Source organism: Mobula hypostoma, chromosome 2, assembly GCF_963921235.1.
Source record: "Mobula hypostoma chromosome 2, sMobHyp1.1, whole genome shotgun sequence".
NCBI classification, from domain to species: Eukaryota; Metazoa; Chordata; class Chondrichthyes; order Myliobatiformes; family Myliobatidae; genus Mobula; species Mobula hypostoma.
This window is the reverse complement of record NC_086098.1, coordinates 88,226,222-88,244,516: the sequence shown is the minus strand read 5'-3', so window position 1 is coordinate 88,244,516 and position 18,295 is coordinate 88,226,222. Positions and strand designations below refer to the sequence as shown.

General features: G+C 43.0%; 1 protein-coding gene across 11 annotated transcripts in view; it reads left to right on the top strand.

Annotated features, from left to right (window-relative positions):
• Positions 1-18,295, top strand: part of dst (dystonin) — a 637,976-nt gene that overhangs the window by 13,423 nt on the left and 606,258 nt on the right. For 4 of the 11 annotated variants that reach the window (XM_063040095.1, XM_063040105.1, XM_063040088.1 and 1 more), the window contains exon 1: positions 641-1,921. In XM_063040095.1, the coding sequence (XP_062896165.1) occupies positions 1,822-1,921 (100 nt within the window). In that variant the 5' untranslated portion in view covers positions 641-1,821. Of the gene's footprint in view, positions 1-382; positions 591-640; positions 1,922-18,295 lie in introns of those variants that run through there. The other 7 variants (XM_063040140.1, XM_063040054.1, XM_063040111.1 and 4 more) reach the window with 4 other exon arrangements.

Here is an 18,295-nt window from a genome sequence, read left to right as displayed (position 1 = left end):
TGGAATTGTTTTCTGAGCGCCATGGTAAGTCTACCTTAGCCCTGATGGGGGAGACAAATACAGATTTATTGCGAGCAAAAACGCACCCCCTCCCTCTTCGTTCATGGCGTTTAAGTATCTATCGATGATATGAAAGCGGTTACCGTGTATCTTGAAATCATGCCGTATCAAAAGTGAAAGTCTATTAATTGCAATGAGGCAAAGGTGAGAGGATTTAGTTCCAATTTTATTTTTGTGAACGTGTGTTTGTTTAAAACCGATCCTACTGTCCGTTTGCCAGCCAATAGTAGTGTGTGTTTCATTTGATCTTTTGTCTGCCTGCTTCCTCCCCTCCGCCACCCTCCATCCCACCCCCACCCCCTTCTCCCTTGCCTCCGTGTAGAGTGTCGGGAGCAGCTCTCGCCCCTGTTCCATGTCTTCTGCCGATTATTCGGACGAAGAGGATGATTTTGGCCAAAGATCAGGGACCGTCTCGCCAGCTCCCGGGGACACCCTGCCCTGGAACCTGCCGAAGCACGAGAGGTCCAAGAGAAAGATTCAAGGAGGGTCGGTGTTGGACCCCGCTGAAAGAGCCGTTCTCAGGATAGCCGGTGAGGGCTTTCTCCGTGACTGTAAATTAAAATCTGCACTGTACTACGAGGGCATTTACTACGGCACGTTAGAGATTGATTCTGCTATTTACATGATTTTAATTTAATTTCCTTCCGTTTGGCTTGAAGCCATAATTGAATTGCAACTGTGCATTAGTTCAGGAAGATTGCTAAGGAAAGCCGGCGGACAGTGCACCGTGTTTTTAGTTCCATGTATTCCTATTGCGATCACATATCCATCCCGTCCTTTATTTGATCTGTTTGATACTGAGTCGTCGGCCGATTTGAAATAACTAGGAGTGTTTTGTCGCCTTTATTGATATTTACACAGCAGAGCAGGTTGATTTGATGCCATCTACCACTATGCATTATAATACAATGGAATGCTGCTTTATATTAAACTAACGAGTGCCAAGACAGGTCGACTAATAAGTATCCTGTCACGAGATGCAATATATAATAATGTAATTTGAAAGCAGGCCATGGGTTGACCTCCCACGTATTCCTCTCACCTTTCCCCTCGAGTAACCCAGACAGGCAAACCGCGTGAACCGACCCGCTGGGTTCCTCCAGCATTGTGCATTTGTAGCCCGGGGTGAAATCAGGTGTGCATCCGATTGTTTACCCATCCAAACTCGCCCAGTTCCCACCAAGAATGTCACCATCAATTATTATGGATATTAGGGGATTTCTTGCAATCTGCTCGCCGGATTCCCACTGATCTTATGTTTGAGAAGAAGTGGGGAGGGCAGAACCCGAATGGATTGAGTCCCCACCGCTTTCTCCGCATCGTCAGGTGCGGCGGGATCCTGCAGCTCACCGCAAGCAAGGCAGGGGAGCGTTCCCACGCCATCTTCTGCGGTTCTGTTTAACACATAAGAGATCGCTGCACTTTAACAGTGAGCGGCAGGGGCTCCCTGCCTGTGGATGCAAAATCTCTTTGCTAACGCAGTGAGCGGAGGGGAGCATGGCGGTGGCTGGAGCCGTGAGGTGCGAAGGGGTCGCGGCTCCGCTCTCGGCCCAAGCGGGACCGGGAGACACGTAGCCCTCGCCGAAGAATGGGGGGCAGGGCCGCCTCCCGCCATTGGTGCAGCCGGGCCGGAGGGTGGTGCTTGCAGAGCTGCTGTCAACCCCCGCCCCCCGGCTGCCGGCGCTGCCTGCTCGCAGCCGGAGTTACAGCTGGAGAGACGGGAGCTGCACCCCGGCCGCGCTCTGTCGCCCTCCGGCACCCATGGCAGGCTACACCCCAGGCTTCACACCTGCTGCCTATTATTACGCCGCTGAATTGGAGTATCTGCAGGCTTACGAGGACGTGTTGGAGCGGTATAAAGGTAAATCCGCTTTGACTGGCTTAAGCTAACGGTTCAGTGTCCCGTTATTTTCCAACCTAATGGCCCACCAGCCGGGGCAATCATGACAACACTGCAGTCCCGGCTCGCTTTTCAGGTGGACACAGAATTTATTGCGTGTATGTGTTACATAAATATAAGTGAAAAGACTGAGATTTATTTCTGCCGGCCTTTGCTTTCTGATGCCCGTCTGAATTTTTAAAAAATTTGATATTTTCCATACTGTAAGAGTCTATAAATAATATGAAACATCATTTAGTGCGGTGCGTCAGTTTGATCAGATACCCCTCCCCCTCCTCCTCCCCATCATTTGGGTCAGATTATTTGGAGAGATCTGCCCTTGTCACTTGGCCTCTGATGTGTCATACTTGAGGCCCTTATTGATGACAGTCAAACGGCCTTAACTGCCGCTGGGCTGTGCGACTGTAAACAGGCACTTCAAACTGTTGCATTTGAGATTGTGCACTGGGAGAGAGCGGAACGGTTGTGCGAGCTGATGGCTCTGCTTAGTCATTGGATCAATTCTGAAATCATGGGGGGAGAATGACTCGACATCTTTTGTTCTTCACTGTAAAATTGACCTGACAGGCGGTTATGTACACACGAGGCTGCTGTTTAGGGCGCTGGAAATGCAGAGGGGAATAGCTGAGGCGGCATTACTGCAACTGCGTTGGCAGGTTGATGGGAGGAATGTATAATAGAATCACGGATTAGTACAATATGGGAGGTCGTTCTGATGGTATGCCTTTTGCCAGATATTTGAAGAGTTATCCAGCTAGTTCAATTCCCTCGGCTCTTCACCCCCGGGTGTGTAATTTTCTCAACTTCACAGCCTTTGTCCAATTCACTTTTGAAAGTTACTGTTGGAGTTTTTCCTCCTTTATCCCTTTCAGACGGTCTGTTCTGAATCAGAACATACCGCCGGGTTTATTAGTATATTTTCATACTTTCTCTGGCTCTTGATATATCTTTTTGCCTGTATCTACGCTATATCTCTAAAGCTGAATAGGCATACTTAGGTAAGCCCATCACCCCTTCTGGGGCGCAGGCTGAGTCCTCTGTCCTGGGCAAGTCTTTCAAGTTGTTTCCAGGTGTAGCCCATCTTCTTGTGTCGAAAATCCTTCCTCTCCCAGGGATGAGATCTTTGGAGCTTCAGCTGTCATTTCTGTAGCTCTGGGTGTTTATGGGATGGGAAATGCTAGCCCTGAGCCCAACCGTCCTCCTTTCCGCAGCCAGGCTTGGGCGCATCCACAGCGGAGTTAAAGCTGAACAGAGCCTGTCTATAAGTACTGTAATGGAATCTTATCTGTTAGGAACGGTTGTTCTGTTGGCTTTAATTGACAAAGGACTATTGATTTACATCGGAGCAGTTATGCATAATCCATGACGTGATGCAGAGGAAAAGGCACAATTCTTTTTTCTCACCACACCCTATCACTGAGTTTCTTGTCAGTCCACAGAAGGTTCTGTCCAATGCTGGATTTGACACTTTTACTATTGACAGGTTCCTGGCACCTTGACTAAGTTCTCAGCATTTACAGGTGTCGGTAGCAGTCATAATCAGGTTTATTATCTTTGGCATATGTCATGAAATGTGTTGTGGCAGCAGTGCATTAAAAATTATCATTAGTTACTAAAATAAATAAGTATTAGCGAGTAGCCAGTAGGGATATACTGTTTGCTTTTTGACTTGTGTTGTAAATGCACCTTATGCTACATAGCACTTTTCTGGAATATATTTTATTATTTGTTAATGGTAATATTCCTATGTGTTTGTGAGTTACATGTATATACCGTGTTGTGCACTTTGGTCTGGAGAAGTGTTGATTTGTTTATAGTATACATGTATATAGTTGAATAACAGTAAACCTGAACTTGAACTTAAATAATGCAAAAAGAGAGCGAAATAGAGTGTCTATTTAGAGATACAAGAATATGGAGAATAAAATCCAGAGATGCTGCTTGACCTGCTGAGTTCCTCAGTATTTTGTATGTGTTACTCTGCATTTCTGGCATCTGCAGAATCTCTTGTGAGTGAAATAGTGAGTAAGTGTCCATGGACCATTCAGAATCTGATGGTGAAGTGGAAGAAACTATTCCTAAGGCATTGAATGTGATTCTTCAGGGTCCTTTATCTCCTCCCTGATGGTAGTAATCAGCAAGGGTGTGCCTTGGATGCCGAGGATCCTTCATGACGGATGTCTCCTTGACACCTGCTGTGGATGAAACCCTTTGCTAATGATTTCACAGAAACTCTTCGCTGAAGGGGTCACTGTACAATAACTGGGGTTGATTTTCTCCTATTGTGTTCCTTTCATGGTCACTACAGTGGTCACCAATTCCACCAGAGTTGAGGTGGTATTCCTTTCTGGCACAGATCACCATTTGGGGCAACACAGTGGCGTGGTGGCTAGTTAGTGCTATTACAGTGCCAGTGACCTGGGTTCACTTCTCTCCGCTGACTGCGAGGAGTCTGTACTTCGCTCCTTGTAGGTTTCCTCCAGGTGCTCTGGTTTCCTCCCACATTGCTAAAGTCCTATAGGCTAGTGGATTAATTGGTCACATGGTGTACTTGAGTGGAATGGGCTTGTTGGCCCAGAAAATCCCGTTACTGTGCCGTATCTCTAAATAAAACTAAGTTGTCACCCCCAATTGAGCCTTTTCAGGAGTGTTTCATTAACAAAGAAACTGGTGACTGGCTCATTTAGTATTTGCTAAAGCTGGTGCTTTTTTTTCTTGATAGATAAACTGTTGAAAACTGCATTGTGTAGGAACAAAGGTCAGCGTTTTAGCTCTGAAAACTTCTGACATATCATAACTAATGTGTAATCTAACACTATATTTCCACCCTCCCCCAACCTTTGTACCATATCCCTTGAGGTCTTTGATTGCAAAAACCTGTCAAACTTGGAGTTTAGAGTAAATAATCCTCCTAGCATCGAGTGCCATTTGCAGAAAGGGAATTTTGAAACTACTTTGATCCTCTGGGTATGTCACATTTTTGACCCATCCCTAAACGTCAGGCTCTTAATTTTCAATCTTTCTGGTTTTGTTTCCTGGAGCAGTGAAATTGTTTTTTCTCCCTCTGCATTCATTCAACCAGACATCTTGGGGGAAAAAAATCTAATCATTACTTAGTTTTCTGAATTCCAGGGAGAACCGAATCAGTTTGTATAATCGCTTCTACAATATAATGTATAATAATTGTGGTAATATTTTTCTAGGTGTTCGTATTATGTCTCTATAATAATAAGTCCAGGTATCATTCTGAAAAAACTTTGTTGCAATATTTTCAAGGTTAGTATATCCCTCCCCAATTGTGGTGGCACACACTTGTGAACCATTAATTTAATAGTTTGGTGTCTTACTGAGATGGGTTGAAGCTGTCACTTCCTGGTTTTTGACACCTGTCTAAACAGCTCCTTCAGAAGCACAGTGAGAAATCTTTACCAGGTGTCTCAAGGCATTGCACAGGAGACAAAGGTAAAGATTAAACACAAGAGATTCTGCTCACTTAGGATGTTTGTTTCACTAGTTAAAGATGCCTTTCCCGCTCAGTGGCCACTTTATTAGGTACACCTGTACATATCAAATCAGCCAACCATGTGGCCGCAACTCAGTACATAAAAGCATACAGACATAGTCAAGAGGTTCAGTTGTTGTTCAGACCAAACATCAGAATGGGGAAGAAATGCATTCTAAGTGACTTTGACTGTGGAATGATTGTTGGTCCCAGACAGGGTGGTTTGAGAACGTCAGACTCTGCTGATCTCTAATTTTCACATACAACGGTCTCCAGAGTTTACAGGGAATGGTACAAAAAAAAATTCAGCGAGTGGCCATTCTGTTAGGGAAAACACCTTGCTAATAAGAGACGCAAACACGAGGAAATCTGCAGATGCTGGAAATTCAAGCAACACACACAAAATGCTGGTGGAACGCAGCAGGCCAGGCAGCATCTACAGGAAGAGGTACAGTCAACTGTACTTCTTCCTATAGATGCTGCCCGGCCTGCTGCGTTCCACCAGCATTTTGTGTGTGTTGCTTGTTAATAAGAGAAATCAGAGGAGAATGACCAGTTTAGTTCAAGCTGAGAGGAACGCGACAGTAACTGGAATAACCATGTATCTAGTGAGCTGAGGAACCTCTCTGAACTTGAGACATGTTGAATCTTGAAGTAGGTGGGTTCCAACAGCAGACGACTAAGAACATGCACTCAGTGGCCAATTTATTAGGCACATGAGGTATCGAATAAAGTGGTCACCGAGTGTAAATGGTTATCGGAAGGTACCAGGATCACTGCCTTGATTGCTGAGAAATGGGTGTGTTCACATTTCCATCCAAGTTTTAAACTGGATTAAGATGTAAATGATCAAAATTAGATTTGGTTTCAGCTGTTGCTCAGTGTAACTAACAGAGAGTCAGCTGTGGAAACAGCAGTTGCTGTGTTCTCAAAGGGTGGGGGGAAAAATTGTATGATGCATTAGAAGTGGAATCTTGGCTTTTTGTTTTGATGTACATGTATCTCAGCAATGAAGTCTGTGCTTGTGTCTTCTCCAGATGACTTCCAAAATGTAGCTTCCCCCTTTACACTTAAGTGTGAATGCAATGTTGATTGATGAACTTGAAGTTCATGCTAGACCCTCACAGTTGATCTGCAGGTGTCCTGCTCAAAGTGCAAAGTTAACTTATTATCAAAGTGAGAATAGGAGGAGAAGATGGCAGCGCGATGCAGCTCGCAGCGGCCACCTTGCTGTTGGTATCTGTTAACTGTCAAGTAGGGTGCCGTGCACAATCCTGATTTGATGGAGGCGGACGTGGGAGCATGGAGGAACATCTGGTGAAACTTCTGAAATGCCTGCTTTGCTGTTGCTGCTACTCTGTGGTCCAGAATCTCCGGAGGGGAAGGTCCCGAGTCCTCGGCTTTGCTTGTTGCTCAGCAGCCGGGGCGGGGTTGAAGCGCTCGGCAGAGGATGGTGCTCGGTGCTCAGTGTCGGAGGGGCTGGTCGGAGGCTCGAAGTTTTCGGACGGACGCAGAGTCCGCTGCGGTCGGGTGCTTCCAATGGTGCGACATCGGCAAGTTTGCGGCACTTGGAGGCTCATGGCAGGGAGAGTTTCTCCCTTCTACCATCTGCGTGAGATGATGAGGCTATCGGAACTTTGAGACTTTTTTTAACCGTGCCCATGGTCTGCTCTTTATCAAGGTACAGTATTGCTTTGCACTGTTGTAGCTATATGTTATAATTATGTGGTTTTGTCAGTTTTAGTCTTGGTTTCTTGTGATATCTTTCTGGAGGAACATTGTATCATTTTTTAATGCATGCATTTCTAAATGACAATAAACGAGGACTGAGTGTCCTCATAATCTAATCTAAATAAAGTATGTGTATATCACCATATACTACTCAGATTGATTTTCTTGCAGGTATTCAAATAGGACAAAGAAATACAATAGAATGAATGAAAAATGATACACGAAGACTGACAAGCAACCAATGTGCAAAAGAAATCAAACTTTGCAAATACAAAAAAAGGATAAACAAGCAAGAACAACTTACTTAATAGACATAGCCATTGCAAGTACACGTAACATATAGAAATCAATAAGTGAAAAACACCAGAAATTTGCTGAGATTCCCAAGTGATGAGTTGCCTCTTGGGTGCCGGGGTCAGGGACTTCTCAGGTCGAGTCCTCAGCATTCTTAAGTGGGAGGGTGAGCAGCCAGAGGTTGTGGTCCGTGTAGGTACCAATGACAAAGGTAGGAAGAGTGACGAGGTTCTGCAAAGTGAGTTCAGGGAGTTGGGTGCTAAATTAAAGGACAGGATCTCTCAGGGCTGTGATCTCAGGATTGCTACCCATGCCACGTGTTAGGCCAGAAATTGGCAGATCATACGGTTTAACACATAGCTATGGATGGCGTAGGAGGAAGATTGTCAGATTTTTGGATTACTGGGCTCTCTTCCAGGGAAGGTGGGACCTGTACAGAAGGGACAGTTTGCACCTGAACTGGAGGGGGACTAATACCCTAGTGGGAAGGTTTGCTAGTGCTGTATGGGGGATAGGGGGTTTAAACTGGAGTTGTGGGGGAGGGGGTTTAAACTAGAGTTGCTGGAGAATGGGAGCCAGATGGTGGAGAGAGTTGTTGGTAACACCTCAGACAAAGTCAGGAATCAGGAGGTTGAGTATGGTGTGACTAATGTTCTGGGCTGCATATATTTCAATGCAAGAAGTATTGTAGGAAAGGCAGGTAAGCCACGGGCATGGATGGACACCTGGAATTATGATGATGTAGCCATTAGTGAGCCTTGGTTGTAGGAGGGGCAGGACTGGCAGCTCAATATTCCAGGATTCCATTGTTTTAGACAAAACAGAGTGGATTAAAGGGAGGGGGTGGTGATACTAGTTAGGGAAAACATCATGGCGGTTCTCAGTCAGGACCGACTGGAGAACTCATCTAGTGAGGCTATATGGGAGGAACTGGAGAATAAGAAAGGTGTGACCACATTAATGGGGCTATATTATGGACCATCTAACAGCCTGCAGGATTTAGAGGAACAAGTTTGTAGAGGATCGCAGACTGTTGCAAGAAACATAAGGATGTTATAGCAGGTTGTTATAAATTTCCACATATTGACTGGGTCTCTCATACTGTAAAAGGACTAAATGGGATAGAGTTTGTCAAATGTGTTCAGGGAAGTTTCCTTCATCAGTAGGTAGAAGTCCCAACGAGTGTGTGATATTGGATCTTCCATTAGGGAATGAGACAGGGCAGGTGACAGAAGTTTGTGCAGAGGAACACTGCATCTAGTGATCGTAATGCCATTAGTTTCAAAGTAAATATGGAAACGTTTGTTCCGTGGGCTGAGATTCTAAATTGGAGAAAGGTCAATTTTGATGATGTCAGAAAAGATCTGGCAAGTGTGGATTGGGACAGGCTGTTTTCTGGCAAAGGTGTACTTGGTAAGTGGGAGGCCTTCAAAGGTGAAATTTTGAGAGTACAAAGCTTGTGTGTGCCTGTCAGAATAGAATGTAAAGATAACAGGTTTAGGGAATCTTGGTTTTCAAGAGATATTGAGGCCCTGGTTGAGAAAAAGCAGGAGGTGCATAGCAGGTATAGGCAGGTAGGAACAAATGAGGTACTTGAGGAGTATAAGAAATGCAACTTAAGAAAGAAATCAGGAGGGCTAAAAGAAGGCATAGGGTTGTGATAGCAGACATGGTAAAGGAAAATCCTAAGGGATTCTACAGATATGTTAAGAGTAAAATGATTGCAAGGGACAAAATTGGTCCTCTGAAAGATCAGAATGGTGATCCATGTGTGGAGCCAGAAGACAGGGGAGATCTTAAATGTTTTTTTGCATCGTGTTTACTTGGGAGATGCACAGCGAGTCTATAGAAGTGAGAAAAAGCAGCAGTGAGGCCTTGGATCCTATACAGAGTACAGAGGAGGACGTGTTTGCTGTCCTGAGGCAAATTAGATAAGATACTGGAGGGCATTTAATGTTCTTCCGCTGTTTAGGAAAGGCTCTAAAAAAAACCAGAAAATTATAGGTTTGTGAGCCTGAAATGAGTAGTTGGAAAATTATTGAAAGGTATTCTAAGGGACTGGATATATGAGTATTAGGATAGACATGGACTGATTAGGGATAGTCAGCATGGCTTTGTGTGTGTTAAGTCATGTCTAACCAATCTTACAGAGTTTTGAGGAAGTTATCAGGAAAGTTGATGAAGGCAGTTGATGGTGACTGTATGGACTTTAGTAAAGCATATGACACGATTCTGCATGGGAGGTTAGCCATGAAGGTTCTGTCGCTTGGCATTCAAGATGATGTAGTAAATTGCATTAGACATTGGCTTTGTCGGAGAAGCCAGAGAATGGACGCTTGCCTCTTTGGGGGCCTGTAACTAGTGGATTGGTACTGGGTTCATTGTTGTTTGTCATCTATATCAATGATCTGTAAGATAATGTGGTTAACTGGATCAGCAGATTTGTAGATGACACCAAGATTGGAGGTGTAGTGGACAGCGAGGAAGACTATCAGAGCTTGCAGTGGTATCTGGACCGGCTGGATAAATGGACTGAAAAATGGCAGATGGTTTTAACACACACAAGTGTGAGGTAGGACCAAGCAAGGTTGGTCTTGCACAGTTAGCAGGTGGGCACTGAGGAGTGTGGTAGAAGAAATGGATCTGGGAATACAGGTCCACAATTAATTGAAAGTGGTGTCACAGGTAGATAGGGCTGTAAAGAAAGCTTTTGGCTCATTGGCCTTCATAGATCAAAGTATCGAATACAGAAGATGGGATGTTACATTGAGGCTGCAGAAGATGCTAGTGAGGCCTAATTTTGAGTATTGTGTGTGGTTTTGGTCACCTACCTACAGGAGAGATATAAATAAGGTTGAAAGAGTGCAGAGAAAATTTACACGGATGTTGCCAGAACTGGAGGACCTGAGTTATAAAGAAAGATTGAATAGGTTAGGACTTTTTTTACTTGAAACCAAGAAGATTGAGGAGAGATTTGATGGAGGTATACAAAATTATGAGGGAGGATAAATTAGTGTAAATGCAAGCAGGCTTTTTCCACTATATCTGGGTGGGACTACAACAAGATGTCATGGGCTAAGGGTGAATGGTGAAAATTTTAAGGGGAACATGAGGGGAAGTTTTTTCATTCAGTGGGTTGTGAGAGTGTGGAACGAACTGACCACGCAAGTAGTGCATGCGAGCTAGATTTCAATGTTTAAGAGAAGTTTGGATATGTTCATAGATGTTAGGGGTATGGGGGACTATGGTCTGGGTATAGGTTGATGGGTCTACACAGTTTAAATGGCTTGGCATGGACTAGATGGGCCGAAGGGCCTGTTTCTGTGCTGTACTTTTCTATGACTCTAATTAAGAGAGGAAATTAAAAGGCTATGGAATATGAACAGGGTATACATTGTCCCAATAGTAATACCTACAACTGACATCATCCCCAAATCACTACACAATGGCATTATACAATTCGGCCTGAACAACAATATTTATGTACATCTTCAGAAAGGCACAATACTAAACACCATGAGAAGAGTCCAAAAGTTCTTAGCAATTGAGAAATAAATGTGCTTGGCTATGCTCATACCTCTGGTTTTACTAGTTTGAGCTGAGAAAAAAAATATAATAATAGCAAATAAATAAACAATAATTATTGATAATATGAGATGAAGAGACCTTGAAAGTGATTTGATAGGTTGTGGAATGAGTTCAGTGTTGACGTGGGTGAAGTTATCCACACATTGGTTCAGGACCCTGATGATTGAAGGGTAATAATTGTTCCTGGACCTGGTGCTGTGGGACCTAAGGCTTCAGTACTTGCTTCCTGATGGCAGCAGTGAGAAGAGAGCATGGGGGTCCTTGAAGATAGATGCTGCTTTCTTGTGTCTTGCTGTCAACTGTTGTCTTGCTATTAAAAGGAAATTTCTTGGATAATATGGAATAGAACACAAAGAGACTGTGATTTCCAACCCACCCACCCCTGTGCTGATTATGCATGCTGAAGCAACACTGGTCATCAACATGCTGAATATCAGTTCCCGCAGCCTTACTTTGATGTTTGTTCTTCGTTAATATATTTTCTAGGAATTCATAGACAATCGGGTATTTTGTTCCATGCAGCAGTTTTTAACTGTTAAAATATCATTATAATTTCTAAGCAGTTTGTTTCCCTGATATATATTTACAGCAAACAAAATATTTTGATATGAAAATCAGGTTGTTTAATTTACTAATTTTGTAAAATGGCTTTTTAATCTTTAATCTCCAGTCTGAGGAATCGAGAATGCGATCTGTAAAATTGTGAAGTAGGTGCTTTAAACGTTTTCCATGTTTGTAGACTTTACAGGACTTTGGTATATCCGTTGAAGGCTGGGAGGATATGAAAATGGTTGTAATTTATTGCAATCTTCATGTTCTGCATTATGATGCAAATAATATTTTTGTGAAATTTCAAATGGTTCACAATATTGGATGGACCTTCACTGGATTATCTACCATCCATTCCAAGTAATTTCAGAGATAATTTTATTTTAGAGATGCCTTCAGGCCCCACAAGCTGCACTGTCCAATTACACCCACATGAGCTGTTAACCTACTAAACCTTTGGAATGTGGAAGGAAAAGGGAGTACCCGAAGATCATGGGAACATGTAGACTCCTTACAGACAGCGCTGGCAGCTGAACCTGGGTCCCTCGAGCTGTAATAGCTTTGGAATATCTGCTGCGCCATCGAGGGCCTGAAATTTTCAATTTTTACTTTTATTAAAGCACTCTGAGTGAAAAACAAATGAAAATGTAAATTTTGCAAGATTGAGATTTATCTCCAGTATGAGTCTTTTATCATTGGAAGGAAGGGACAGACTGTTTCTTTTTAAATTGACCTTTGAGGGTATTAATTTTGCCTTTAATTGATAAAAAACCAAAAAAAAAATCACACTTTACTTGGTATATGTATGTCTGGTAACAATGTGTTACTGTAGTTTCATTAAGAGGCAATAATTACCTCACTTGCATCATTTCCATGTTGTGGAAGATTCACAGAGTAATTGGCTCTTGATTGCTAAAATGATTTTGTGATTTGGAACATTGGTATTGCTAAAAAAGTAACCTCTTTCCATCTCTTCTGGCTGGTTGCCTAATCTGCACTTCACATTCTGACATTTGGAGTGAGTGCTGGTTTGTCTGGCCATTGCTACCACTGAATTTTGTTTCCCCCTTATCCACCATGCAAGTTTTATATTTTGTTTTTCCACTGGCAGTCTGGAGAGCTACTGTTCGATGATTCTCTTTAGCTGGCTGCTACGAAGTGCTTGTGAAATGTCAGGAATGGATGGCCAGCTTTATACAGAGCTGTGGTGCTCTGTCGTAGTTGTGTTGGAATGCTCAAGCTGTGATGTACTTTCGTTGGACTTCGGCCCACATACTTCTGATAGGATTATGTTTCAGCCATTGCCACTTTCAGTTAATACTGCGGGCAAGTTAAACCTTTTAAAATACAAAACACGGGAGATTCTGCAAATGCTGGAAATCTAGAGCAACACACAAAATGCTGGAGGAAATCAGTAAGTCAGTCAGCATCAATGGAAATGAATAAACAGCCGACGTTTTGGGTCGAGGCCCTTCGTCAGGACTGGAAAGGAAGAGTGAAGAAGCCAGAATAAGGTGGGGAGAGGGGAAGGAGTACAAACTAGAAGATGATAGGTGAAGCCAGATGGCTGGAGGAGGGGTGATGAAGAATGGGACACAGAGGGGGTAGATGGAAAAGGCAAAGGGCTGCAGAAGAAGGAATCTGATAGAAGAGGAGAGAGGAGTATGGGAGAAAAGGAAGGAGGAGGGAGACCAGATGGGGAACAGAAGAAAAGGGAAAGGGGAGAGAAAAGAAATACTGGAAGGAGAAATCAATGTTCATGCCATCAGATTGGAGGCTACCTAGACAGAATATGAGGCATTGCTCCTCCTTCCTGAGGGTGGCAGAAGAGGAGGCCATGGACCTACATGTCTGAGCGGGAACAGAGATAGGAATTAGAGGATCGCCACCAGGAAAGTCCTCTTATTGTGGATGGAGCAGAGGCACTTAAGGAAGCGACTTCTTAAAAACTTACTTTTTTGCATCCAGTCTCTTCCTCCACCTCATCTGGCAGTGAAACTCTTATCCATGCTTTGATCACCTTTCCATAGACCCTCTCATCATGCATTTGTTGGGGCTTTTCAATCCCGGTAAACCTGGGAACCAGGATGATAGAGCTGAGGATGAGCCAGCAGGTTTACAAGTAAATGCTGTAATATGTAATATGAATTGAATGTAAGGCAGGACATGCCAGTAATTGGGTACAAGTGCAGACAGAGCAGAGTTATGTTGTACCTCAGAGGTAAAATTCATAAGAGTGAAGAATGCAGGACTGGATGTCCGGTATTTAAATGCATGTAGCATTTGGAATAAGGTGGACGAACTCATGGCGCAGTTAGAAATTGGTCAGTATGATGTGGGCATCACTGAGTCATGGCTGAAAGAAAGCCATAGTGGGAGTTTAACATCAAAGGAAATACTTTGTATTGAAAGAACAGGCAGGAAGGCATAGACGGTGGTGTGGCTCTGTTGGTAAGAGATGGAATTACATCTTTAGAAAGAGGTGACATAGGGTCAGAGAATGTTGAATCCTTGTGAGTGGAGTTAAGAAACTGCAAGGGTAAAAAAACCATCCAGTTTAAACCCCCTATTCCCCATACATAGGCCTCCAAATAATAGCCAAGACGTGGGGTTGAAATTGCAAAGGGAGCTGGAAACGGCATGTAATAAGGGTAATGTCACAATTGTAATGGGGGAACTTCAAATGCAAGGGGATTGGGAAAATCAAGTTGCTGTCAGATCGCAAGAGAGGGAATTTGTTGAATGCCTACAAGATGGGTTTTTAGAGCAGCTTGTGCTCTAGCCTACTCGGGGAAAGGCTATCTTAGATTGGGTATTATGTAATAATATAGATCTTATTAGGGAGCTTAATGTAATGGAACTCTTAGGAGGCTGCAATCATAATACGATTAAATTCATACTTGAATTTGAAAGGGAGAAGCATAACTCACATGTATCAGTATCACGATGGAATTAAGGGAATTACAGAGGCATGAGAGAGGAGCTTGCCCAGGTGGATTGGAGGAGGATACTGGAGGGGATGTCAGTAGAACAGAAGTGGCTGAAGTTTCTGGGAATAGTTCACAAGGCGTAGGATAGATTTGTCCCAAAGAAGAAGAAATTCTCAAATGGCAGGACAGACAACTATGGCTGACAAGGAAAGTTAAGGACTGCATGAAAGCCAGGAAAAGGGCATATAAGGTAGCAAAAGTGAGTGGGAAGTTGGATGATTCAGAAGTTTTAAAAATCCAACAAAAGGCAACTAAAAAAGCTATAAGAAGGGAAAAGATGAAATAATGAGGGCAAACTAACTGATAATATGGAGCAGGATACTAAAAGTATTTTTAATTGTGTAAAGAATGAAAGGGAGGTGAGGGTTAATATTGGACCATGGGCAAATGATGTTGGTGAGGTAGTAAAGGGGGAAAAAGAAATGGCAGAAGAACTTAATAAGTACTTTGCCTCTATCTTTACTGTGGAAGACACTAGCTGTATGCCATAGGTCCGTGAGTGTCAGGGAGCAGGAGTGAGTGCCATTGCTATTACAAAGGAAAAAGTGCTAGGTAAACTGGAAGGTCTTAAGGTGGATAAGTCACCTGGACCAGTTGGACTACTTCCCAGAGCCCTGAGAGAGGTTGCTGAGGAGATAACAGATGCATTGGTCATGATCTTACAGGAAACACTTGATTCTAGAATGGTTCTGGAGGACTGGAAGATTGCAAATGTCACTCCACTCTTTAAGAAGGGAGGAAGACAAAAGAGAGGAAATTATCGGCCAGTTCGCCTAACCTCAATGGTTGGGAAAGTGTTGGAGTCTATTATTAAAGATGAGGTTTTGAGGTACTTGGAGAATAATGATAAAATAAGTGAAAGTCAGCATGGTTTCTGTAAAGGGAAATCTAGCTTGACTAATCTGTTAGAGTTCTTCGAGGAAGTAACAAGCAGGGTGGACAGAGGAAAGGCAGTGGATGTCATTTACTTGGATTTTCAGAAGGCGTTTGTTAAGGTGCCTCACATAAGACTGCTGACAAGATAAAATCCTATGGTGTTACAGGAGATATATTGGCACGGATAGCAGAATGGCTGACAGGCAGGAGGCAGCGAGTGGGGATAAAGAGGGCCTTTTCTGGTTGGCTGCTGGTGACTAGTAGTGTTCCTCGGGGTCAGTATTGGGACTGCTACTTTTCACATTGTCAATGATTTAGATAGTGGAATTGATGACTTTGTAGCAAAGTTTGCAGATGTTACGAAGCTAGGTGGAGGGATAGGTAATGCTGAGGAAGCAATGCGATTACGGCAGGATTTAGACAAATTGGAAGAATGGACAAAAAGTGGCAGATGGAATATAGTGTAGGGAAATGTATGATAATGCATTCTGGTAAAAGGAACAATAGTGCAGACTATTATCTAACTGGGAAGAAGGTTCAAACATTAGAGGTGTAGAGGGACTTAGGAGTCCTTGTGTAAGACTCCCAGAAGGTTAATTCACAGGTTGACTTTGTGGTAAAGAAGGCAAATGTAATGTTGGCATTTATTTCAAGGGGAATAGAATATAAAAACAAGGAGAAAATGCTGAGCCTTTATAAGACACTAGTCAGGCTGCACTTGGAGTATTGTCAACAATTTTGGGCCCCTTATATCAGAAAGGTTGTGTTGTCATTGGAGAGAGTTCAGAGGAGGTTCGCGAAGATGATTATGGGAATGAAGGGGTTAACATATGAGGAGCATTTGGCAGCTTTGGGCCTGTACTCACTGGAATTTAGAAGAATGCGTGAGAATCTCATTGAAACCTACTGAATGTTGAAAGGACTAGCTAAGGTGGATGTGGAGAGGATGTTTCCTCTGGTGGGGGTATCCAGAACTAGAGGGCACAGCCTTAAAATTTAGAACAGAAGGAAGGAGTAATTTTTTTTTATCCAAAGATTGGTGAATCTGTGGAATGCTGTGCCACAGACTGGGGTAGATATATTTAAAGCAGAAGTTCATAGATTCCTGATTGGTCAGGGCATCAAGGGATATGGTGAGAGAGCAGGTGTATGGGGTTGAATGGGATCCAGGATCAGCCATGATGAAATGGTGGAGTGGACTCGATGGGTGGAATAGCCTAATTCTGCTCCTATGTCTTACGGTTTTATCCAAAGTTCTTCTGTCTGTCTCTTAATATGAGTTTGCCCATGGTGTCTGTACTTGCCTGTCAACAGCAGATGTGGAAACACCACAGTTTAAAAATCTTTAACATCGTTCAGCTCCTTCTTTATTCCAATCTATTGCAAAGATGCAGTTCAAATTCTCACATATCACACAGCCCCTGATTTTCATCGCTCTGCCATTGGCCATCATGACTTCTCCTACCTTCACTGTGACCTCTTCTCCCTCTATCTACCTCTCCTCTTTTGTAGCTACGGAATAGAAAAGAACAAAGAAGCCTACAGAAAGTAGTGGATACAGCCCAGTCCATCACAGGAGAAGCCTTCCCCACCATTGAGCACATCTACAAGGAACACTGCCACAAGAAAGCAGCATTTATCGTCAAGGGCCCCCACCATCCAGGCCCTGCTTTCCTCTCACTGCTCTCATTGTGGAGAAGCCTTGGGTGCTGCACCTCTAGGTTCAGGAACGGTTATTACTCTTCAACCATCAGGCTCCTGTCCTGAACCAGTGTGGATAACATCATTCCCCTCAACACTGGACTGATTCCACAACCTATGGACTCACTTTCAAGGACTCTACAACTCATGTTCTCAGTATTATTTATCTATCTCTCTCTGTCTCTATCAATCCATTAATTAATTTATTTTTTTTTAATTTGCACAGTTTCTCTTATTTTGCTCTTTAATTGTCTGTTGTGCTACTTTGTTCTGTGAGTTCCTGCAAGAAACTGAATCTCAGGGTAGCTTGTGGTGACTTATACATACTTCGATAACAATTTACTTTGATAAATTTGAACTTTATATCAGGTGGCATTTGCTCAGGCATTGTGACTTTAAAAGCCTTCAAGTCAACTTGGTTGAAGCTAAGTTTGAAAAAATTAACATGCAGTAAATATAATCATCCTTCCATTTGTTGCTCTGTTTTAAATAAATGTTGGGCAAAAGTTAGATCCAACACTGAACTGTGCAATTGATGCATAATGCATCAAATTTTTGTGCTGTTCATTACTTTGTCTTCAAAATGAGGAGCGTTAAATCAATTCTTATTCCTTTTTCTGAATTGGTTCAAAGTTTGAAGCAAATTTATTAGCAAACTATGTACTCTACCTGACACCATATACTGCCCTGAAATTCAAGTTTCATGTGGGCATTCACAGTAGATGAAAAGAAATACAATAGAATCAATGAAAAGATGGACAAACAACAAATGTGCAAAAGACAACAAACTGTGCAAATATGGAAAAGCAATAGTGATAATAAATAAATAAATATCGAGAATATGAGATGAAGAATTCTTGAAGGTGAGTCCATAGGTTGTGGAATCAGTTCAGTGTTGAGGTGAGTGAAGTTATCTACACTAATTCGGAAGCCTGATGATTGAAGGGTAATAACTGTTCCTGAGCCTGGTGATGTGAGAGCCAAGGTTCCTGTACCTCCTTCCTGATGGCAACAGCAAGAAGAGAGCATGGTCTGCATCATGGGGGAGTTCGTGCCACTAAGTAGATTTTGTCATAGGAACACAACTACAATGCATCAATAGCT